The sequence below is a fragment of the Patagioenas fasciata genome, chromosome 3 (assembly GCF_037038585.1).
Source record: "Patagioenas fasciata isolate bPatFas1 chromosome 3, bPatFas1.hap1, whole genome shotgun sequence".
NCBI classification, from domain to species: domain Eukaryota; kingdom Metazoa; phylum Chordata; class Aves; order Columbiformes; family Columbidae; genus Patagioenas; species Patagioenas fasciata.
This window is the reverse complement of record NC_092522.1, coordinates 37,454,338-37,480,178: the sequence shown is the minus strand read 5'-3', so window position 1 is coordinate 37,480,178 and position 25,841 is coordinate 37,454,338. Positions and strand designations below refer to the sequence as shown.

Genomic DNA, 25,841 nt, shown 5'->3' with positions numbered 1-25,841 from the left:
TGCTTAGTTTTGATAGGAATAACACTTGGTTTTTGACATTTGAGGAAAAGATAAATATACCCTTCGTGCTGGCAGCTTGCCTTGAGTACAGTAAGTTTTGTTTACCTTGTGTTGTGAGCTTGTTAGACCTGGAGTGTGTTCTGATTGAAAAGCAAAAGAGAGACAGTCGTTAAAGTATGGCAAGAAATTATTTTTACTTCAGAATCTTTGTAAGACGTTATGTTTTGTAAACTGATGATTTAATGATTAAGCTGTAATTTTGAGTCATGGTAATTTGTATTTAGCATGTGATAATCCTTATGATGTGTTGCTGATCAATGAGTATGTAGTTATATAGTATGATGGAAAAGAGGTACTTAAATGGCTTTTTGAACCTCTACTCCAACATAACATTTAAATGGCTGACAGTTGTATTTCTGACATGCAATTGTGTTGGAAACTGATTTTGAATTTCTTATTAAAGACAGTTAACTCATGTTCTGATGATCTTTATGCCAACACACTTCCCTATACACATTCTTCCTTAAAGAGCAAACTACCATGTAATTTGTTGGTGAGAGCAAAAGACAAAGTGCAACATTCTTCCTTATGTTACTTCACAGCAACTAAAATATCATGTCTCTGTCATCAGAGGTATATTTATGACTCTACTCAAACTCCACCTGATTTACAGGTTTTGTTCCACATTCTACAGGCTGAATCTATAGTGTCCTTCACATGGATGATCAACAGAAACTGTGCATGCGAGAAAACACTTGACCATCGCAGTTAAAGTCACGTTCACCATTTTATTCACAGCTTAATATTTCTGGTTGCCAAACTGGTCATAGGAAGAATGCTTGTGCCATAGCAAATTGTGTCTTCCACTGGGAATAAGAAGTTTGAAATTGTCAGGTTTATGGTGCACTTGATGTTAGTTTAGATTTGTGGTGCCTGTAGATCTTCCTCTTGGACTGATATAATGCTTTATTCATCTTACAGAGGAAGCAGCTATATATACTGCTTCTTACAAGGTTATGTCATCCAGGAGGGCTACCACTCTTTTATTCCTTTCAGTTGCTCCAAAAGAAGATACTTGTATAGGCAGACTTTGCCACTTCCATAGCAAGCCTAAAGCTAATATTGAAATAAAAATAGAAAATTCAATAAAGAACTGTCCTGAACCTAAACACATCTGCAATCCTGTAGGAAGTGCAGTTCTTGTGTTCATTTCATATACTTAGATATTGTAGCACTGTAGCAATTAGTCATGCTTTTGTTGCATTAATGTTTCATTACTATTCATTTTTTCCTTTTGAATAATATAGAAAATCGTTTGTAAAATCTGGTAAAAGTATTTTCAGTTGCTTTGAAAATTTTAGGCAAAATTTAGTTCTGTAAACATTTTTTAAGATTAATTAAGATTAATTTAGATTAGGATGTGAAAGTGTGTGCTATTCCGCAAAACACTGAAAGTCAGCAAATGCACGCTGATTTCAGTTCTAGGCACATAATTTGTATGTCTAATACATTTATAAACACTGACTATCAAATGTATTAAATGCAAGCAAAAATCTTCCAAAAGCATATATTTCTTACAGTATTTTTATTTAATTTTTTTAATAGTTGTATGAAACTTCTCTAGTACGTCATGGGCTGATGACACTTGGACCTAGTGGATCTGGAAAAACTACGGTCATAACTATACTAATGAGAGCACTGACACAATGTGGCCAACCACATAGAGAAATGCGTATGAATCCCAAAGCTATTACTGCTCCTCAGATGTTTGGTAAACTAGATGCTGCAACTAATGATTGGACAGATGGCATCTTTTCTACACTGTGGAGGAAAACACTAAAAACTAAAAAGGGTATGTAAATACTTTCTGTGTGGTATAATAAAAATACCTCTTGAATGATAGCTTGAATTTGCAAAGGTGGTGAAGTTTCCTCTTGAGAGAAACTATAGAGAACATAGATGAGGTTACAGTTCACTTCTCAAAAAAGGTTAACAGTTTAAAAAATTAATATTTCAGTAGTATATCTGCATTAAAAAAATTGTTTCCTTGCCATTTCAGTTCTACAGTGCAGATGTGTTATTTAGAAACTGCTAAATTACAATTTAGATTTACTTATACTAGTAGAACTATATATGGTGTTTATCTCCTGTGGTTTTTAATTTCAGTAATTTTGGACTGGAATACTGAAATTCCTTTTCATAGTGACTCATTTGTATCTGAAAAAAAAAATCTATTTTCAAAAAGATCATTCTTTTAGAGAGCCTTCCTAGAAGGAGATTATTTTCAAAAGAAAGGTGAATTTTCTATATTAGAAATGTCTATATTTTCTATTGGATATTTTCTATATTCAAAACAAAGCTGGAATTTCAAAATTTGCCAAAATTTATGCATATTCATTTATATTTATGTTTCAAAAGAAAATAAAAACAATTAGATTTTCAGAATTGATGAGTGATGATAGTCTTCATTAACTTAAATGGGATTTGTGAATATTCAACACATGTTTTTTGTTGCCCAAAGAATCCTTATTTTAGCAACCAAATGCAAAATTCCCCATCACCTCTGTGCTACTCAGGAGAGGTGGATGGGAGGAGGAAGGAGGAACAGTTAGATTATGATGGGAAGGAAGCATTTGAGTCTGGAGGAAGAAAAGGACATGGGAGAAAGGTGTTTTCATTTTTTTGTCTTGGTTTCTCATCATCCAGGTCTATTAATTGGCAATAAATTGATTTTCCCTAAGTTGAGTCTGTTTTGCTGGTAACAATAGTTGATAAGTGATCTCTCTGTCTTTATCTCAACCCAAAAACATTTTCACATTATTTTCTCCCTTTGTCCTGTTGAGGAGGGGGAGTGAGAGTGTGGTGTGGTGTCTGTCTGACAGACAGCCAAAGTAATCTCACCACAGATGTTGTGCCTATTTTACTAATTTGCTAATAATTTTTTTAAAAGTCGTTCCTTGATTAAGTATGTAATTTATATGGTCATGAGTATCTGTGGAGATGGCAGAAATTACAATAAATGAAAACACATATTTATATATTATTTCAGTTCTATACCATCTTTTCTAAACTTACTTTCTTGCTTTATTTTGTTTATTTTTCCAGGTGAAAATGTATTTCTGATTTTAGATGGTCCTGTAGATGCAATCTGGATTGAGAACCTAAATTCAGTTTTAGATGATAACAAGACCCTCACTCTAGCAAATGGAGATCGAATTCCTATGTCTCCTTCATGTAAACTGTTATTCGAGGTCCATAACATTGAGAATGCCTCTCCAGCAACAGTTTCTCGAATGGGTATGGTCTACATCAGTTCTTCTGCCCTCAGCTGGAGACCAATATTGGAAGTAAGATCATCATTGCTGGCTAGTGCTAGCTTTACCTTGTTACATGTTTTATACAGAAAAATAATGTGGGTGTTTTTCAGGCATGGCTGAAAAAACGTTCTCCTCAAGAAAGTGAAGTTTTACAAAGTTTGTATGACAGAATCTTTGAACCAGCATATCAATATATGAAAATCAACCTTAATCCAAAAATGGAGCTTCTGGAATGTAACTACATTGTGCAGGTAAAACAGATACTGTGTAAGTCTGTATGAATTGACTGACTATAGTAAGTGTGCAGAAATACCGAAGAGAACATTTGATAGCAATAAAATTTAATTTGAAAATATTGTTTCGTAAGAAATAAAACCTCAAACTTGATGTTTGTTTCTTATGTAATATAAGAGGAACTTTTAGACATGTGCAGAAGAAACCTTTACTTGTCCTTTTCGCTTCATATATAGTCTAGTCTTCTGTTGACTCACTGGAATTTGCAGGGTTCAGTAAGTTTTCAGAGGCATACGTTTAATAAGCCAATGGTCTCATTCCAGTTCTTTTAATACCAAACAAATTGTGGTAAGGGTCAGTTTAAACCTACTGGTAGTGTCAGCAGAGAGAGTGAAAAATAATTCTAATGAACTTGTTATCTTCAGATGTAATAGCTGTGATTATGTGAGTCAGACCTTCCAAGGTCAATGCAGCGATTTTTTTACCTGTCCTTCCTATCAATTGGAATTCTACTTTGACTGGTGTCCAAAATTTATCAGTGATTTATTAATAATAAAATTATGGTTTTGGCAGATCTTGCAATACTGTCAGTCCTACACTGCATGTCTCCAGTTGATTTGTTTATGAGTCTGTTGTCATCTCCAGATTGTAAGTCTCCAGACTTTGCATTTGTCCATGTAGTCTCAGTTTTATATTGACTGTCTCATAATTAATTCAGTAGTGCATTTGAATAAGAGAGTAGGCAAGATAGTATTTTGGATAACATTTCCATTTAATATTAAATTAGTCAATTTGCACTCAATATCTCTTTACTGTTCATTAGGGATTTAGCTTCAGATCATCAACAGTTCAAAGTAATTTGCTGCAAATAAATAGCCACAGTAAATACTGCAAAGATTAACAAATGGAATTAGAACATAGAATTGAAGTCCACAGTCAGAAACTCTGTCACTTGCCAGTTTATTAAGATGAACAAGATGGATGTGCTATGTACACAATTTTTAGAGGGAGATAGTTTTATTTTCTTCTACATTTGTTGTCTGTGAAACCTCTGACTGAATTGATGTTTTCTTCATGGAAGACTTTTTCTGGGACTAGAAGTTTCCATGTTGTCAGGGCTTGTTAGGAAGCGTGAGCAAGTCAGTGTTCTACTCCTGCTGCCTGGTTAGGGAGATATTTCCCTGATTTAACCCATATTGAATGTTTTTTCCTGTGAATGAAAATCGCTACTAAGTTTCTTTCACAGGTGTGGCAAAGTAAATAACCTGTAGAGGATCTCGTCTACAAACCAGAGCTTTTTTTCTATCATTTGAGAGATTCATCTCCTCGCTTGCTTCCCACCTCCAGTGTTAGATTCACTCTAGTCTTGATTTCTCTTCCCAGCCAGGATCTCATTTTTGGTGTGGGAAGCTAGGGCAAAACATCATGTTCATTTCTGTGTTGGGCAGTCACTTGCAGATACCAGCACTGGCCATTGCTTGACAAGGTTTATTGGCATCATCCGGCCGTTGTCTACATGCATCTCTCTAATCTCCAAGATCTTGTCCTGTTTCCAGGACCTTTCCTCCAACCAGGTTCTTTACCTGCTTCTTTCTGGGCCCCTTTTTTTTGAAGACCACTTCTTTTGGGGACATTTTCTTTTCCATACCACCTCCCCAGGTTTTGCCATAAATGGTCTATATGCAGAAACACTAGACCTCATCAGTGTCCTGATCAGTGGTTCTCTCTTATGTCTCTTCCTTAACTGTGGGATTCAGCATGTGACACTTCATTTAAGTCAGATGTTTCCAGAATTTACAAACATCTCAAACCAATTGCATCTAGCAAATATCAGACTTGTATTTGACTTCTAAAGTTCAGTTTTGGATGTTCACCCACACGTACCAAATTATCTGCCTTTTGTTAGCATTCACAATTTAAGCCATTTTTTCATGTAGAACAGCTTCATAATGGTTTTATGTAAAAAGTGGTCCTGCCTTTGCTTCTCTCCTTATAATTTCATCTGACTAACTGTATATATTCTGGTTTAGGGTTATCCTCCCCTACGTGCCTATTGGAAATGCCAATAAACTTGTAGCTATAGTTCTGATTGATATGGTCTGCCTGAAGGAACAAAGGTGTTCAATGAAATTCTTTATCAGGGATTTACCTAGAAGCTAAGCAGTTGTAGCAGAAGACAGGAGGTTCATTTCTAGATAAATAATTGATTAGAAATTAGGAAATGTGTGACAGGAGTATCAGTTCTTAGGAATGACAGAGGTTAACACTGATCCTGAGCTACCTTTGCTGGAACAATGGTGTTCAAACTGTTCATAAACAATAGGGACAAGTTTTAGGTGAAGAAGTTTACTGATGACACTAAATTATTCAGGGTAGTAAGGACAAAACAGCTAACCATGAAGAACTGTAGACAGACTTTATGAGATTGAATAAATAGCTAATAAAATGGCAAATGAAATTCAGTGAAGATAAGGATGAAGGGATTCAAATGGGAAAAAACAAACTGTACAATGCCATGCATAGCAGACCTAGCAGACATCTTGCCAAAGGGTGTTATAGGTGATTAAAGTTTATGTAGGCTCAATACCAATCTTGATGTTTTCAGGGTGGAAAAATCCACAGAGGATTACTAAACCCAGGAAAAGTGTATTTGTTTCAGAAAGTCCCAAGCTGAAGATGGTACCAGCAGGAAATACCACCCCCGGTATCACCAAGAGGGTTTTTTCTCTGTTTTCACTCTTCTCTAAGTGTCCACTTTTGGTCACTATTGCAGATGGGATGCTGGGCAAGCTGAAGTTTCATCTGATTTGTTGCAACCATTTGTGTGTTTTTATAAGTCGATTTATTTTTTTTCTGTTTCCATTCTCCAAAAACTCATTACAGAATATTGCCAAGAACCAAAGCATCATGGGAAATTTTGGACCGCAGCTTGTATTTGAGGGAACAAAAATTTTGTTCAGGTGAACTGGGGCACAGCCCATTCTGGAAATAATTAGATAAATTGATTGTCTTCCAAATAAAGGAAGTGACATTATTTTAACATTATGAAGTGTAATTAATACTGATTAATAATTTTTAAATGAAATTTTAAAGTAATCAAAAGTATTCTAACTACTTAGGTCCTGTAGGCTACATTAAAACTATATAGTACTATCTAGTATACATTACTTCCCACTTCAAGTATGAGATCCAAGACAGCATAGAGAACACTAGTTCCAAGAGCTCATTGGAAATCTGCTTCTCTTGTAAAAACACATATTTTGAAACAATGTGCTTGACGCTGCCTTGTTTAGAAAGAGAATATGAGTGATCTTATCTAAGACAGTCAAGCATCTGGCATCATGAGTGAAATCAAAGAACTATAGATAGCAAGTTAAATGATTTTTGGAACCTGGTATCTAGAGCCTTAGAAACTGCGAAGCAATCATAAAATAGGATATTTTAATCTATATTTTTAACACAAAATAGAAGTCAATGTGATAGACACATTAATTGACTACAATTAAGATAAATGCATTAGACAGATGCTGAAAATTCTTCCATGCTTAAAGATGGAAAGAGATGGCTATGCCCCACCTACTTTTGGAGTTCTGAATATCCCACTGTAAAAGTCCCTTAAAAAGCTGTTCTGTAACCCTAGTTCTTAAATGGCATATACTATAGAGACATCATTTACAAGGATAGTTGATGATCAAATTACTTAAGTAATTTTGAAAATGTTACCCAATTTTATATAGATATCTTTATTCTCTTGGGTTTGTAGTTCTGAATTTGATGTTATTCTTTGGTAACCTGTGTTGGGTTTCAAATTATGATTTAAAGTTTGAGTACACTTAAATAACACATGTTCATATGTGCATAGAAATTAGAAGTGATTATGTAATATATTCTAATGTACAATATTTCAAAATATTTTCAGTCTATTAATCTTCTGGAGGGTTTGATTCCATCGAAGGAAGGAAGTGGTTCATCAGCTACATCTCATCTGCATAAATTGTTCTGCTTTGCAATAATGTGGAGTTTAGGTGCCCCTCTGGAGCTGGACAGTAGAGATAAACTGGAAGCCTTCATTAGAGACCATGACAACAAATTAGACTTACCAGAAATGTCCCCTGGCAGCACTGAAACCATGTATGAGTTTTATGTTACTGATCATGGTAAGAAAAAGCATTAACGTTATTTTTATACTGGCATTTTAAAACTGAGTATAGCATCTTTGAAATTTAAAAGTCCTTATTATACAGCCATATGGCCAGAGATTTTTGATGTCTACAGTAGTAACACAGATTCCATATGTAGCAACTCTATGGGGGTCAGAAGTCAGAAACAAGGGATAGAGGGCTCACTGGTAATATTTTCTTATTTCTTTTGTTTTTTATTCCATTCTTACAGTTTTGTTTTCTGTTAACTCCAGCAGCCTACGATTTTTAGTTAATTTATGTTTAGGCTGGTTTAGTCTAGATTATTATAAAATTTATATAGGTAGTGTTTTTTGTTAAAAATATAATCTGATTTAAATTCCACTTAATAATAATTATTTGTCCATGTCTGATAGTAATAAATCTTACACTTTACAAGACTGTAAGAATAGTGTGAGATTTTGAATATTGTGAATACTGATATTTTGCATAGTGTGATATTTTCCACAAGGAATTTATAGTTTAAATAACACAAAATTTCACAAAGAACTTCCTGTTCTTTCCAAGTATATTTTCACATGAATACACCTATTTCTATTGTATCCAAATTCAGTTCTTTGTTTGTTTGTTTGTTTGTAACAATGCTTAGCATACACATACACAATACATATTCTCATGTTCCATAATTTTTCACTAGCGGTGTGAGAATGAGTTTCTAGGTAAACATTTTTTTTTTTTTTTTTTTTTAATTTAAATAGCCCTATATAACTTTAAGAAATATGTGTATATTTAGTAGGATTGTGGACTAATTAGAGGTCATGACTAAGTATGTCCTTTTGGCTAGATTTGAGAAAATGTATCCCTTTTAATACTTTGTAGTACTTCACCCATAACATGTTGATTGGGGTTTTTTTCGTACTAACAATATTGAACATGATCAAAATATTGTAAGATATTTTCCTCTTTTTTTGTCACTTCAGGTGAGTGGGAGCACTGGAGTAAAAGAGTTCAGGAATATGTTTATCCAACAGATCACGTCCCAGACTACGCTTCTATTCTAGTTCCAAATGTTGACAATACCAGAACTCAGTTTTTGATAAACACAATTGCAAAACAACAGAAAGTAAGTACAGGATTACTTATTTAAGTATATGCCTACTATATGAAACAAATATAAACCTACTTATAAAGTAACTGGAATTTGCAATAATTCTTCATATTCTCTGCCTCTAGTCATTGCTTGCCAGGTACACCATTATTTACATATTGCTCTGTTTTTATTTTCTAACAGGAATCCTCTGTACTTATTTTTGTGCATGGGCAAAATGCTTAAAGTCTTTTTACAAAAAAAGTTTAACAACCTATCACTTTTTTAGAGAAAGACATATAATCTTGTTCTTAGTCCTTACACCATATTTATTTTTCTGCTTTATGCTTTCTTGAATAGGGAAACAAGGAAAATAAATTCTACAGGGCAGTTCATTAAAAACCAGAAATTCCTAGCCTGTGCTGTATTTTTTTTCTCTCATTAGGAACGCTGTAGCTAATAGCAGTAGCCACAACTAGAGAAAAGGAGAGGACAGTCCTCATACAGCTTTCACCAATTTGGTATCATGGCTTTTCACTCAGACCACATTAAACAAGAGTTATTAAAACATATATAGGCCTTATTTCAAACACAGGAAGACCTGAAAAGTGCATATTTTCCTTTAGCACTATGCTTTTAATAACCCTAGCAACCTTGTGTGGAAATCTCTGTCAGCTTGCAAAATATAAATCAGTGCACTCCCTTCTTAGTACCTGGAGCCAATATCAGAAATATAACAAGTACATGAGCCAGTCCTGGAACCTGTTTTTTTTTCTGTAAAATTCTGGAATTTGGACAGAAAAGCTGTTGGTTGGGTTTGATGCAGCTATTCCAGAGGGCATAATGTGGGTGTGCCTTTGATGTATCTGACACAAATTATGAAAACTTGCAAAATGTTTAGAAACAGATTATTAATCTTTGTATGTTAATGCCTTGGGAGATACTGATTATATTTCCAGGTACATTCTTTTGGCCATCATTACAATAGAAATAATGGACATTGAAATCTTTCAAAAAGAATCTCTGAAACCTGGCATTTCCCACAATTCATTGTTTCTGTGGGGTACAGTTGAAATCTTGCTCTCTTCAGTTGAAAAATTTCAGCATTCAGTGTGCAATGGGACTTCTATATGTTTCCCTCTTGACCAGTGTGACTGGAAGCAGTCAGCTTACTTTGTTTGCAAGCATTTTATTTCTTTGGTAAGGTTTGATTTCATCACATATTGAACTGTGACAGAGAAATTTTATTTTGTTTTATTTTGTTTTATTTTGTTTTATTTTGTTTTATTTTGTTTTATTTTGTTTTATTTTGTTTTATTTTGTTTTATTTTGTTTTATTGTTTTCCTGTGGATAGGATCGGAACAGCATTAGCTTTCTTTCCAGGTACAGCTGAATTACACATACTAGGTGAAACCAAAGGAATGTTTCAGAGATCTGACTTCACTTGTTGGTTTGGAGAGTTTATTTCTATCATCCATGGTGTCATGGTTAAATGGTTGCTTGGATGTTCAGAAACTGAATAAAGAATGAGACCATGTGGTATCATTGTGGCTATCTGTTAGAGAGCATTAATTTAAAGCAGGAGCAAGTCAGCCAGGAGTCCTCAGACATTAAAAATCTCCTACAGGCATCTCCTGGATTATGAACTCTAGTGCTCACAATCGTAAAGAAATACATACTCCCTTCTGTAAACTGATCAAATTCCTTTCATGAAGTAGATACAATAATGAAGATAGCATCTGTCGAAAGCATGAGTAAGGTGAAAACCTGAGTTGGAAAAATACCATGGAGGATTTTACATGTCTGAAAAAGAGCAGCATTCTAATCTAACTCACTTTCATGAGATGAAATGGGAGATTTTTATTAAAGGCTTAAGAGAAAGGAAAGAGTTATTAATCCTTCCGTTCAGCAACATTCTGATTTAGTTTCAGATTTTACCAAGATAAGAAGTAAAGCCTCTCATACATTCTCGCTTCATCCTTCCTCTTTTGACTCTGGACATAACTTGTCTTGGAGAATCTATGTGGGATGAAAAACACATACTGTGTCATTGCATATGGAGACAGAAAAAATCTGCCAGAATAATACATTATTCAAAAGCAGATACAGAAAGTATCCCTTTCTCTAAAATAGGTCTGTTATGCAGATTTAATTTTAAGTTCTGATACTAATGTGATTTAAATATGTGTTGCAGGCGGTTTTGCTCATAGGAGAACAGGGGACTGCAAAGACAGTCATGATTAAGGGATATATGAAGAAATATGACCCAGAAGAGCATTTGTCAAAGTCTTTAAACTTTTCGTCTGCCACAGAACCATTTATGTTTCAGGTAAAAATATAGATTTTAAGCAACTCTTGCATGTAGTTTCCTTGCTAAGTATTTAAAGTGTACTTAATTCTGATGATAAAATAAGTGATTTAGAAATAAAGTTGAAAAGATCTTTTTCCTCTAAGTCACTTAAACACTTCAGAAAATTCTATTAAAATAACTTTTGCAGATCGGAATGTAATATAGTCACTCAGAGATAGATATATTCATGATTGCTGTATACTTTTTCATTATGTAATTCTAAGAATCCATTTTTTTTCTGAAAATCTTTCCTTTTCATTTTAGATTAATGAAAACTTTTGTTTCTACTGCTTTATTTTTTTCCTGATTCTTCATTTTTAAACCGTTGTTTAGTTTTTTGTTTTTGTTTTTAAATAAATAGCAGATTTCCACTTAACCTCTTATTTTTCCTTAGCTCAGGAGTGTCTACAGCATCAGAAATCAAATTGTTAAGGTCCTCTAGCATTGCAACTTTGTAGAGATTTCCCTTTCCCAATATAAGTGTTAAAAATCCATATAAATACAAACAAATTCTACAGATAGTTTTCTCAAGTGACTGAAAGGATGATTTATACCACTGTTCTGTGATCCAATACTACTAAGTTGCTAGGATGTGATCCTGTAAGGTTAATTGGCTTCATTACCTCTTCAAAGCGATGAATTCATGGTGACAATCCACCAGTAGGATAAAGTAATCATCTTGGAGTATTTCTTGATTGAAAAGTCTGCTCATGGAGCAGGTCTTACAAACTCCATCCCAAAATCAAACTTCTTTTTTAAGAAGCTAATGTAGATATTATTAAGAAAATGGTGAAAATTAATGAATTTAAAATTATTATTTTAAGTCCCAAACTCACAGAATAGCTGTTGAGGTTTTCTGTTATGCATAAGATCTTTGGCTGTGGCTTATATCAAACTGGGATATAAGACAGGCATTCTTCCAGGCATGCAAGACTACTTGAAAAGTCAGTATCTCTGTCACAGTGTCCTTTACTTAATGTATTATGGGTCCCTAGAGCATTCCTATCTTGAAAACAAAACCCAAACTTCCTCATCTCTGGTACAGAGTCTGTGAAAGGATCGTATTTTGTCTTGTCAGTCCTGTAGTGCCTCAAGATATGTGCTTGCTTTTCATCTAGCTCACTGAATACGTAGCTCATTCTGCTGATTGTAGCAGAACAGTTGAAAAGCTTCTAATCACTTGAAAAAGCCACAGTACAAACAGTTTTTTTAATTTTGAGTCATTGTTCTGAGGATATTTGAAAGATTGGGTGATTTTGGATGCATTAGATGTGCTAAAAGTTTCTTAGTTTCTTATGTAATCACTTCTGTTCTCTTAACAGTTTCTCTTTTTCGCTTTAATCACATATCTCCAAAATGACAATGGTATGTGTGTGTTTATCTTCTCAGCTAATTATTTTATGTTGTGAAAAAACAGGACAAAAAAAAAATCTGGCATGCATCAAGAGTAGTGTGGCCAGCAGGACTAGGGCAGTGATCCTCCCCCTGTACTCAGTGCTGCTGAGGCCGTACCTCAAATACTGTGTTCAGTTTTGGGCCCCTCACTACAGGGAAGACATTGAGGTGCCGGAGAGAGTTCAGAGGAGGGTGACCAGGCTGGTGAGGGACCTGGAGCACAAGTCTGATGAGAACTGGCTGAGGGAACTGGGGCTGTTTAGCCTGGAGAAAAGGAGGCTGAGGGGAGACCTGATCGCTGTCTGCAACTACCTGAAAGAAGGTTGTAGCATGGAGGGTGTTGGTCTCTTCTTCCAAGTATCAAGTGATAGGACAAGAGGAAATGACCACAGGCTGTGCCAGAGGAGGTTTAGATTGGATATTAGGAAAAACTTCTTCACTGAAAGGGTTGTCAGGCATTGGAACAGGCTGCCCAGGGAAGTGATGGAGTCACCATCCCTGGAGGTGTTTGAAAGATGCATAGATGTGGTTCTTCAATACACAGTTTAGAGGTGGACTTGGCAGTTTTAGGTTAACGGCTGATCTCAATGATCTTAAAGGTTTTTTCTAACCAAAACAATTCTGTGATGCTATGAGAAAACTTGTATCTGTTTCAAAAATGCTACTAATACTTCTGTCTTTATGACAGTATATGCTACATTGCTTATATAGGATGACATTTGCTTGTAAAACTAAAAGAAATATTTGTCTAAGGAAAACATTGGCTACCATCTTGTAAGGTATTTTTTTCTGCCATTGTTTATGTTCCAAGTACCTTTAGAAAGACTGTAGAGCTGTAGAACTTGATATATTTCAATTATATATCAATGTCTTGTTAGTCCATTGCATCCTGCTTCTTATTTAGTTCAAATCTCAGTCTTCAAAGATTGTCACCAAAATGTTAATATATTGCATTACTTAGTTCACAAGACATCTGGGAAATAATTGTTAAAGGCATTTAAGTTGCCTCTATAAGGTGTTCAGTTATACTGCAAATATAAAACACTTGAGCTTAGCTAGGGGAAATCCAAAGCAATCAGATTTTTAAGACAGTGCATAACAAACTCTCCAAAATCAGATTACTTTTCCTTTCCATTACTACACTTTGGAAAGGAGATTTTTAAATGCCTTTCTGAATAATTTCAATATTTATAAAAATTATTATTTAGATAGTGAAAATACTAAATCTGCTTGTTTATCTTGTAGCTTCATTCCCCCATTTCTCAAATTGCATATGCTATCTTCCCACTACCTCTTACTGATCTGTGAAGAAAGAGGAAAAAAAAATATACAACAGAATTCACAATTTCTGATCTGTTTTCTTTTCTCTTAGCAGTTTCTCTAACATCGATCTTGAAATGTTTCAAGACTGAAATACAATTGACAATAAGGAAGTAATGTTTCATACAGAGATAATGTGTCACACTAAAATTAATGTCATTTTAGTTTGGTGATTTTACTATAATAATTGTGTTCAGTGCTGATAATGAAATACTAATCTCCCAGTTTGAAAACTTAAAAAAAAAACCTTCTCTAGTAGCCAGAGGTGGGTTGCAGGACATAGTCCTAAGGCCAAAGAATTGCATAGGAATGAGCGTGAGGAACAGGAGAATAAAGTTCCTTAATGGTGAGTCAGAGATTAGACTACTAACAAAAAGAGGAAAATACTGGATAAATGCTCTAGCAGAGGGAAATAAGTAACACATTTTTTTAACTATACGTTGCTTCACATGGAAAACATGAACTTTCTTTAATTTTTAGAGGACAATAGAGAGTTATGTGGACAAACGCGTTGGAAGTACTTATGGACCTCCTGGAGGCAGAAAAATGACGGTATTTGTTGATGATATCAATATGCCATTTATCAATGAATGGGGAGATCAGGTAACTGTTTTTTAACAAATATTCTTGCATTGTTGTGCTTTTTTTATATATACATGGCAATCAGTGGACTTCCTCAATATTTTAATTAACTGTTAATTATTGGAAATTTTTTCTAATTTTGTTATGTTGAAGAAAAAGGAGAAAATCAGATTTCCTGATGAGACATGTAGGATAATGGTATATCTTAAATTATTTCCACTTCTGCTTATATTTGTAACACTAAATAAACACATTTCCATCTGGATTAGAGATATTTGGCTTTTGATGAGCTCATCTACAACTTGGCTGTGTAACATTCATATGGCTATACCATCCCAAAATCAGATAAAAGTGTCTCACATTTCCTTCCCATAGCAGATCTGAAGTATTTCCAGCCCAGGACTCTAGGTCTTCTGGAATGTCTTTCTTAACATAAATATCATGTATTATTATCACTATTTTAATTTCGCTCAGAGTAAATAACAAATTAGAAACCTGGGACCTCTGTGCCATTTTGAATGCTCACACTCTCTGACTTCTGTGAGGCTCACAGTTTGGGTTAAGGCTGCACACAGCATTGAGCTGGTTTGTTAACAGTGTGGGTAGCAGGTCTGGTTGTGAGAGTGGGCTTGGGCATATACTTAAGGGGCAGTATGGATATAAGTGAGACTATGTAGGCTGAATAGTTCCTCCTCTTCACTTTGGTAAGCTGTTTTTGTTAAAATGGAAGTCAAGCATGTGTTTTTAGTATCTCTAAAGTGGAACCTGGCCTTCTACCTAAATGCCGATATATATCTGTTCTTTGGTTTGCATCATTTGGTCTCACTTGAGAGAACTTTATTTTTTTTTTAATTGAAACTAGTGTTAAATAACCCACAACACTGAGTTGCTTGACTATAGTTTAGAACATAGGTGGTTGTGTTGGAAGAAAAGCCCTCACAGGCCCAGGCAGTGTTCAATAACAGGAAGGGTCTCCTTTATGGAAGAACCTGAACTAGGTCTGCCATTATGGTCCCAAGACATTGCTGAAATATTTTTAATGTGATGATAGTCTGGAGTTGGTGCCCTGCCATATACCGTGTGGCTTTGTAAGAGTATGTGAACACGTAAGGCTTGCTGAGTATTGTTGGAGCAGTTGCTACGGGGGCAAAGTCTGCTACCTCCTGATCCTTACAAGTGCTGTAGAGTGGATTGTGGAGAACTGAAAAGCATAGTTTTAACATCTGGAGCTGAATGTCCAGCAGCAAAAGATTAAAAAAAACACTTTTTTTTTTTTTTTTTTCCAGTTCATTGCCTTAACTTTATTTAGACAACAGGAATACAAACACATTTTGTTAATATTATATGGTACTACAGCTCTTAAAGAATTTTCCTGCTGTTTAAAATCATGTAAACCAATATCTCCTAGGAAGAGAAAGTCTAAGGAAGATAGATTAATCTGAGTTTAGTTTCTAGTGAAAAGCTCTCTATAGGGATCAGTGTTAGAGTTACAAGAAGAAATTAGATTATCAAGGTATATTTTGGTTTTTTTTTCTTGTTTGAATTTGTACAAGTTACATAAATTTACAGATAACGAATGAAATCGTTCGTCAGATGATGGAAATGAAAGGAATGTACAGCTTGGATAAACCTGGAGACTTCACTACAATTGTAGATGTACAATTAATAGGAGCAATGATACATCCTGGAGGAGGCCGTAACGATATTCCCCAGCGTTTAAAAAGACAGTTTTCTGTATTCAATTGTACATTGCCGTCCAATGCATCCATAGACAAAATTTTTGGTACTTCTTTATTTTGTTTTTGTGCTATTTTTTTCATAATTAACTTAAAATGTGCAAAAGTATGTTCTCTTTCTCACTTTTTGTCATACAAATTCAGAGTAATGGTTCCAATGAAACAACTGAAGCTGTATTATAGCAAAAACAATGCCATGGAAGAGAAATTAACCCCTTTAAATGCTTGTCTTTAATTTTAGACAAATTGTATAATTAATAAATAAGTAATTGCATTTCTTGGAAGAATTTGAGTACTCCTATTACTGCATAGGTTACTGTTCCACCTCTGCAATGTCTGAGGTGTCCTCTTTTGATGAAGTTCTCTAGTCTGTTAACTCCGTCCATACAGTATATTGTTAAAAACCAGCAGCTACTGCCAGTTGTTTCTACAATAGTTCAGAAAAGCCTTGGACAAGAGAGATTAAATTAATTAATTTGTAATTTAAAAGCAAATTAATGTTTTTACATAAATTCTTATATGTCTTGCTGACAACTTACATTATACCCTAAAACTTGAGATTAATTGTATACTGAATTTTATATTTGCAGGTATTATTGGCTGTGGATACTTTCAATCATGTAGGAATTTCAACCCTGAAGTATGTGATATGGTGGAAAAATTGGTTACAACAGGCAGAATATTATGGCAGTGGACAAAGGTATAAATTACAGGGAAAGTTTAATCACAATCAGTCTGAGCAGAGTGACTATTAGTGTAATCTAGGCACATATTCCTTAAGAATATATTTAAAACAAGAAAAAAAAAGCACAGGAGAAAGATGGGCTAAAAAATATTTGAAGCTACAGTTTTGAAAAATATCGGATCTCAGTACACATGACAGATGAATGGAAATATCAGTCCATTCATTCCTTTAGTTTTATTCATATTACCCAAAGCTTGTATCACTGTAGCTACAAAACAGAGAGTGAAATTATTAATAAATTATAATTTGTAATTTATAAAGCCCAGAGCAATGTATGAAATAATTACATATTATATGAGTCAGAGTTTTACATCTAGTGCCAGATCCTACTTCCAAACAAATGAGATATTTTTGAAGAGTTTACCCACAGTACTATTCGTAAAAGTTAGTAATTTTGTTATATTTTATATGTGTCTTTAAATAGAAATTCATAATTTATATTATTCTCAATTCCTTTAAAACATTACTGATTTTGAAAATTAACAATATTTTCCTTTAGGCAAAGATGCTGCCTACACCATCTAAATTCCACTATATATTCAACCTTCGAGACCTTTCTAGAATTTGGCAAGGAATGTTAACTATAAAGGCAGAAGAATGTGACAGTGGCACTGCCCTTCTAACACTTTTTAAACATGAATGTACCAGAGTAATTGCTGACAGGTATAATAACTGTAGCATTGTATATTTAGTAGATCTAGCCATTTACATTTGCTCATATATCTGTAAAACTTCTTTACAGGATAAACCTCACTAGGCCAATTTGAAAAATTATGTCTTATTTTACATGCAGTCTATATTGGGGTATTATCTCAACAAATGTCATGCTGTCTGCTGATTGGTTAGACCAGTAATTGCATGGAGAACTCAAAAATATATGCATATTCTATGCTTTAACCTACTTTTTTTGCACTTATGTTTGCCTACACTCAGCCAGTTCCTCTGTAAAAAAGAGGATTATACGGTGTCCTAAATTTATACACAGAGAATAATTTAAAATTGCTTTGATATCCTTACAGAAATGTTGTATGCCTACAATTAAAAGGTAACCCATCTACTCTAAATCTCCTTTATATATTCATAAAAGATACAGTTATGAGCTGCATGTGTTAAAGATCCAGTAATATTCTTGTGTTTACAGTGTTTGAGTTTGTTGTGAAATTCTATATATGTAGTACTATAGCTGCTTGTAAAAACCTGACATGTACCCACCACTACTGTGGATTTTCACTATATGATTATTTCTTATTCTGATGTCCTGAGGAAAGACCTTCATAAGTTTTATAAAGTTAATGCTTTATAACCTCATGAAGTTCAACAAGGCCAAGTGGAAGTTCCTGCACATGGGTTGGGGCGATTCCAACCACAAATACCTGGATGGAGAATGGCCTGAGAGCAGACCTGAGGAGAAGGAGTGGGGTATTGGTTGATAAGAAGCTCAACATGACCTGACAGTGTATCCTGGGCTGCATCAAACCAAGCCTCACCAGCAGGTCGAGGGAGGTGATTCTTGCCCTCTAGTTGGCTCTGATGAGACCCCACGTGGAAAACTACGTTCAGCTCCAGGGCCCCCAACACAAGCATGTAGGCCTGTTGGAGCAAGTCCGGAGGAGGGTCATGGAGATGATCATGTTGTTTCTGTGTTTTATGTGACTGACTATTTAGTGTATGGAAGCATTTAATTTCTGTGAATATTGCCTAATCCATTTCTGTGACTGTTGACTAATATGTATTGCCTAATATGTATTTTAATATTTTTTTTTTAGTATTATCATATTTTTTCTTCTACATATATAACTAGAACTCAGGTGGGGTTTTTTGTTTTTTTTATTGTACTAATCTATGATTTTTAGATTTATTACTCCTGAAGATACAGCCTGGTTTGATAAAACTATTACTAAAGCAATTGAGGAATACGTGGGTACAGGCTTAACAGAAGTTCTCCAAGCTGAACCATACTTTGTAGATTTTTTACGCGAGATGCCTGAACCAACTGGTGATGAACCAGAAGATTTTGTGTTTGAAGCACCAAAAATTTATGAGGAGGTATTTAATTTTACACATTTTACACCTAAAATACTAGGCACTGAAGTTTTCCTTTAATTATTAAGTATGCTATATTGCAGAACTCATATAATACAGAAAGCTTTGTTTAATGCCTACCACATTTTTTTGAAGATATATCTAGATTTTTCTGGTTAGTAAACAATAAATCATTTTAGTGACATTAACATTAATGCCATGTAAATGTACCTTATTAATTCCTTTTCTTCTTGCCTTTTTTTTTTTTCTTCCCCTCTCCCACCACTAGTATAAAATTTCTGCTTAAGCACAACTACAATCACTACAGTGAATTAACAAGATAATCTCATTATGGGTGGCCAATATGCGAACTCAAGTTTGTGTAAAAATGTCAGTGCAGTTTTACATTCTGAAGGACCACACTAATATTGTAACTGATTTTTTTTTTTTTTTTTAATTCCAGATTCCAAGCTTTGAATTTCTTTGCGAAAAACTGCAAATGTATCAGGGACAATACAATGAATGTATTAGAGGATCATCTCTTGATTTGGTGTTTTTTAAGGATGCAATGACACATATTGTTAAGGTTTGGAGATTGTTACTTTTTTATTAGTTGAACTGTTGCAACAGTGTTCCTGATTTGGCAAAGCCATGCTTGGAGGGCACCTTCTGGAAAGCTACTCTTGACCTCAAACTTGCTTGCAACTTTGCCTAGTCGTTTTCAGGAACTAGGAAAAACCTACAGTTATTTTACCTGTTTGCATGTTTTGTAATAAATACCTTAGTTTGTATATTTGTTTAAGATTTTTTTGTATTCAGAGGTATGAAGATTTTCCTTAATAGGAAAGGTGAGGTCATTAAGAGGCACATTTATATTTTGTATATAGAATGATTTTTATTCATTAAGAATTCAGAGGACACTTTAAAAGTATCTGTACCTGACAAGTGACCAAAACAACATGAGGTAGAATCTGTTTGGATGACAGACATGAAAAGACATAAATTTAGGCCGCAGTAGAATCAGTATGTAGAGTAGAGGAAAGTCTCTAGTTTGCAATCAGCTGAACCCCTATTCAGAAAGGAAGATATAAGGAAAGAATTAAGCCAGTGTTAGGATTTGATTCATGAGTGGGGGGAAAAGTCTAAGCATGAGATTTATTTGAAGCACTGTGCCTCGGGTTTAAAAGGTTGTGTTAGTTATTTCAGAAATTACTTTTACTTGATGATCTATTTACTAAAAGGCACATGGAAGCCATAGTGAAAGCAAAACAGAGGATGTTTGGTTCTTCTCTAGTTGACCTCAAGTGAAGTAAATGATTTTGTTTGCTTTGCATTTAAACAAAAGAAAATAATTTTATTTTTAAATACAGTTCATGTGATGCTAGGTGATTTTCTGAAGACCTTGAAAGTCTCTGATTTTTAGATTTATTACTCCTGAAGATACAACCTGGTTTGATAAAACTATTAAAAGGTTGATAAAGTTTGATAAAACTCCATTTTCATTGGCAAGTTTTAACCAGAATATCTGGGATATGCAGTTAGGCAGCAGAAAGGAGCTCTGCTGTCACTATGGTGACAATAAACTTAGTCACGCTCATAATTTCATATTTAAACTTCTATTTTAATATAGTTATCTGGATAGGCTCAGAGGGAACTGTGCATAGACCCACAATTTCTTTGAGGGGATGTCACTGTTTACTGCAGGGTGACAATAAACTGTGGCAGATGCTCTCTGTTAACGCCTGCCATACCCACTAGGATAGGTAATAGGAGGAAAAGGGAGAGAGACTTACAAGTTGGAAAAGTTGAAAATGCTTTACTAATGCTACTAATAAATAGAGAAAATAATACAAAATGTGCAAAAGCAATCTTGAATTTCCCGGCACAGTGCAGTGGCGGTTGTGGCGGAGCTGGCGTTGCTCCAGCGGCTGCAGGGCAGATACCTGTCAGTCCTGGGATGGACTCTGCAGTAAACTGGAACTGGATTCAGTGATGCAGGGCCTGGAACGAGGCCTAGGATCACAAACAGAACTAGCAGAGTCCTCTTTAGATGCTGGCCATAGTTGAAGAGGGCAAGACCCTTGTGATCTCCCACTTTTATAGGGTGTATGACATGGATGGGATGGAATACTTAGTTGGTCAATTTTAGTCACCTGTTCTGTCCACCCCTCCTTGCAAATACACCTCTCTCACTTATGGGACATGCAAAATTTGTCAATAACCTTGGTTGCCATAGCGATAAGTCTAAACCTGGGGCTCTTCTGCATACTATTGTTACTGTTATCAGCTCTGAAGCGAACAGTGTCTGAAGAAGCACACAGCCAAAGTCAGAAAAGTGCAGTTACTTAGAAGAACTTAGCAGAAAGGAAAATTCACTACAAGAGAACTGGTCTTGTTTTAAACAAAACCAGGACAGCGGAAAAAATAATGAATAGAATTAGAAGGCTTGATGCTGATCTTTTGCATTTTGTACATAAATTACATGACAAGCTAACCAAACTGTAACACCTTGAAAGTAACTGTGCACTAACATAATAAAATCAAGGAAGATGTGATATATATTATTACGTAAAGGAGATGTGTAAAAAATCAATAACAGTAAATTTGTATATCTGGGAGACTTGTTGAAGGTAGATAAAATAGAAGATAACACTAAATGATAGTTGAAACATGTACAAGTCTTTCAGACTCTTAAAATTAGTAATGAGGTGTGTTTATTCTTCTAGCTGAAGTTTTTTTAATTTATGTTTTTAAGCACATTCAGACTGATGCCTCCAACATAGAGCTCAAAATGTCTTTCTTTATGTATTTAAATCCTATCTGTAACTAATTATAACCATCCTATATTTTTACATGAAACTTTTTCATTAGTTAGACAAAATTCCTTAAGAATGTACAATTGTTCTGCTGAGAAGAAAAAATTTCTGGAAGTATTCTTTTAATAATCTACATTGTGCTCTAGTAAATAAAGTGTAGAATATAAAAGATTTTCAATTTTACTAATTAACATTTTAATTTCAATTTATTACTGAGCTTTTGTTCCATTTTTTCCTATATAGATTTCCCGGATAATTCGGACAGCAGCTGGAAATGCTTTACTTGTTGGAGTTGGTGGTTCTGGTAAACAAAGTCTTTCAAGGCTGGCCTCCTTTATTGCTGGCTATAAAATATTTCAGATCACTTTAACCAGGTAAGAAACGCTAGAAATATACAAATCCAACTTATGCTATTGCTTTCCCTTTACACATAATCTCATGTTTTTAACAGCCTTCTTTATGAATTTATTTTTTTTTTTTTAATTTTGTCACAGTTTTAAAATGTGGAAAACAATACATTGTTTGGTTTGTGTAAAACATTGGATTAAGTTTCAACTGAAAAAAGCTGGACCTTGTGCTAACTATTCTTGAGCCAGAATGAGTTTTTACAAATGATGTTTGCACTATCATTCATAAAATGCTATAATATGATAATAGCAGTATTCTGAGTTGTTTTGAATTAACAGGTAATGTTTCTTATTCCTCCTAGATCTTATAATGTAAGCAATCTCTCAGATGATTTAAAAGTGCTGTTTAGAACAGCTGGATTTGAAGGACAAGGGATCACTTTCATTTTCACTGATAATGAAATAAAAGATGAGTCATTTTTGGAATATATTAATAATCTGCTGTCTTCAGGCGAGGTAAGGGTCTCGGTGTGACAGGCAATGTAGGGATGCAGAAAACTGTAGAATTTGTTCCCACTAGGTTATTTATTTTGGTAATAAATTGTAGAATCGATAATGATTAAAATATCTCAACTTTTTAAATGAATGCCTTTGGTATGTAGTTACTTTATCTCTATTTCAGTGTAAGGCAGGAAAAAAGAAGGATCTGTGATGGATATTTCAGTAGCCTCTATTAAATGAGTATTCACTGGCCAGTCAAGATGTATAGTCTTCCTGAGTTAGACTTCCTAGTTTTTAATGGTGTTACATGAAGTCTAAATCAGGGAAAAATTTGTTTTTTAATCAATCTAAACTGTATGTATGCAGAGAGAGAGATACAGATGTATACAAATAGTTATAAACTCTATAATAATTGCATCCATGCAATTTATTTTCTTATCAATTTCAATTTTTTAAAAAGATTTCTAATTTATTTCCTCGGGATGAATTGGATGAAATCACTCAAGGATTAATACCTGTGATGAAAAATGAGATGCCTCGATGTCCTCCCACCTTTGATAATCTTTATGAATATTTTTTAAGTCGAGCAAAAAAGAATTTACATGTTGTCCTCTGCTTTTCTCCAGTAAGTTTTTTCTTTATATCTCTTTTCCATTAGCAAGCTATCTTATAAGGTGTGACAGGATTATCCAAGCTTTATATTTTTAAGGAGATTTAAAGATGCAATAAAAGATTAATGAAGTCTGGTTATAATTGCTGAGATAATGGAAGTAATAGTACAGTTGTCAGAACTTAAAAACAAAACACTTACAAATTACACCATTCCTTACATGTTCATTTTTTTTCCTCCTAGTGTATTCTTTCCTGCTACAAATCAATGAACGTATCTTTGTGAAATTATTGCTTTTTGTTTGAAAACAAGAATTGAATGGAAATTAAAATAAGTTAACTGAAGTTTTAAACTGTTAAGAAACATTTATATTTTTCATTAAATTCTTTCTTCAAATTACATAAAATATTGAAAGTTGGAAAATTAGCAAAATACTTCTATAAAAGAAAAAACTGTGCAGGGTGTTCTGAGTAGAAAATTAGCAATAAAAAAAACAGACTATTTTATTTCTTCATATGAATTAAACATTTTAATCAATCTAATTAAGAATCATATAATAAATTAACACTTTTACTCTCTTTAGGTTGGTGAGAAGTTCCGTGCACGTTCTTTGAAATTTCCTGGCCTCATATCAGGATGCACCATGGATTGGTTCAGTCGATGGCCCAGGGAAGCTCTTATAGCTGTAGCCAGTTACTTTCTTTCAGAATTTAATATGGTCTGTTCTGCAACAGTTAAAACGCAAGTAGTGGAAGCCATGGGTCTCTTTCATGATATAGTTTCAGAAAGCTGTGAGAATTATTTCCAAAGGTAATATTTTATACAAAAGCTATAATTAATCCCTGAAGTGTTGCTGCTGATAGTTTTTTGCACTTGTGTTGTATGAGTCAATGAGTGTCTTTTAAGGCTAATACAAAAATAAATCTGCTATATTAATACATGCAAAGGCTGTGAAAAGTAATTACTATTTTGCAAATTCAGTAGCTTCACTCCCACTGTTCAACAATCTTTAACATTTTTTATGGGGATAAAAGCAATGTCATTGGAAATGAGGTTTTGCCTGATGAAGAAATTTGATTTTGACTGAGTTAAAGACTTGATTTATGTAATCTTCTATTTATTTGGAAGTATCAAAAACGTATTAAGTTAATGTTGACAACATACTGTGTTTTAGGTATCGAAGAAGAACTTATGTAACACCTAAATCCTACCTCTCCTTTGTCAATGGCTACAAAGAAGTTTATGCTGAAAATTTAGAGAGTATTAATGAACAAGCTGATCGAATGAAAATTGGTAAGCAAAACAGAGTTAAAAATATGTTTACATGTATGGTCTCAAATGATCTGTGTTTTTAATATTAGGCTACTTATTCAGTGATCACTTAAAATCAGTTCTGCTCGATCACAGTTCAAAACTGGTATCATATGAGGACCATTTACAAGCACTCTAGCTATCACCAGTTCACAATCATTTTCTTACAAAAATGCCTCAAAGTAGCTGCCGGTTTAATAATTCATCTCAGCATTATATTAAACTTCAATAGTTTCAATTTAGCATTTGCAATAGAAAGTAGCCAGAGAGAGCATCTGTGATTTACTAGTGTAGAGGGGGTAGCTGTTAGAACAGTTATTAATTTATTTCTGGATTTCCGTACAGAAATTCACACTATACAATCTGAGCACTTCACAGTTGGCTTATTTCAGAGTTGTGCCATGGAATAAATAGTTGTTATTTGTGGTAATTTTATAACTAGACATCTGAAATACAGAAAAGTATGATTGAAATGTTCTAGTTTTGGATAACTGTTTGAAATGACCTAATTTTTAGCATTAGGTTGGTACCTAATGCATTCAGAATAGTTTTCCAGTTTTCTCCGTTTTTCATCTAGACATGATTTTGTAAATCTTCAAAGGCAATTGAACAGCCTTGGTCTTTATGGGAAAAGATACTGTATATCTAACAGAACAGAGAATTCAACATAAGTTTTTCCATACAAAGGTAAAAGGATGTAGCATTTAGACAATGATTAACAATGCAATTTGTGCACTTCACATGAAGAAAATAAAATAAAACTTGTAGGTATTTATTTTATTCACAAACTGCTGAATTAGAGTGGATTGCAGAGGAGTAAGTGATCCTCAATATTTTTACCATATGCACTATTTCCCTAGTATGGATCAGTTGCCAGTTGTAGAAATCAGGACTTGTGATTAGTCCTGCTTTGAGATGAGGATGAAGTCTTTCATTATTTAATGTCAACAAGATTTAGAAAGTTAAAAAGACTAGACTTGAAATTTGTTTCAGTTTGTTAGGAGATGATCCTGATATGGTATTTGAATTTTATGTTATTAGACTCTGCTGAGATAATGTCGCTCTTTTCATCTCCTTGTTAGAATGTTTTTCTGTTATGTAATGATGACTGGGCCAATTCAAGATGCTTGTGAAGCAGCAAAATTATAAGAAATGCCTTGATCAATACTGATTTCTCAAAAAGTCCCTGTCTCAAGCACACTGAAATTGTGCCTGTCAGCACTATAATATCTGTATGAGAAACATGTTTTGAAAGATAGAAGTAATCTGGTTTCTCCTTTGTCACTTCGGATGAAAAATCTTGTAAGACAGATGAGGAAAAAACTGAC

The 25,841-nt window shown here is 34.1% G+C and overlaps 1 protein-coding gene across 1 annotated transcript in view; it reads left to right on the top strand.

The window, feature by feature from the left end:
* Positions 1–25,841, top strand: part of DNAH8 (dynein axonemal heavy chain 8) — a 136,296-nt gene that overhangs the window by 62,391 nt on the left and 48,064 nt on the right. The window contains exons 46-62 of the mRNA XM_065834088.2: positions 1,606–1,852; positions 3,106–3,347; positions 3,428–3,568; positions 7,471–7,708; positions 8,671–8,813; positions 10,973–11,107; positions 14,324–14,446; positions 15,995–16,208; positions 16,752–16,861; positions 17,406–17,569; positions 18,760–18,952; positions 19,392–19,514; positions 21,988–22,118; positions 22,454–22,607; positions 23,053–23,217; positions 23,786–24,012; positions 24,377–24,495. Coding sequence (XP_065690160.2) covers positions 1,606–1,852; positions 3,106–3,347; positions 3,428–3,568; positions 7,471–7,708; positions 8,671–8,813; positions 10,973–11,107; positions 14,324–14,446; positions 15,995–16,208; positions 16,752–16,861; positions 17,406–17,569; positions 18,760–18,952; positions 19,392–19,514; positions 21,988–22,118; positions 22,454–22,607; positions 23,053–23,217; positions 23,786–24,012; positions 24,377–24,495 — 2,869 coding nt within the window. The remainder of the gene's footprint in view (positions 1–1,605; positions 1,853–3,105; positions 3,348–3,427; positions 3,569–7,470; positions 7,709–8,670; positions 8,814–10,972; positions 11,108–14,323; positions 14,447–15,994; positions 16,209–16,751; positions 16,862–17,405; positions 17,570–18,759; positions 18,953–19,391; positions 19,515–21,987; positions 22,119–22,453; positions 22,608–23,052; positions 23,218–23,785; positions 24,013–24,376; positions 24,496–25,841) is intronic.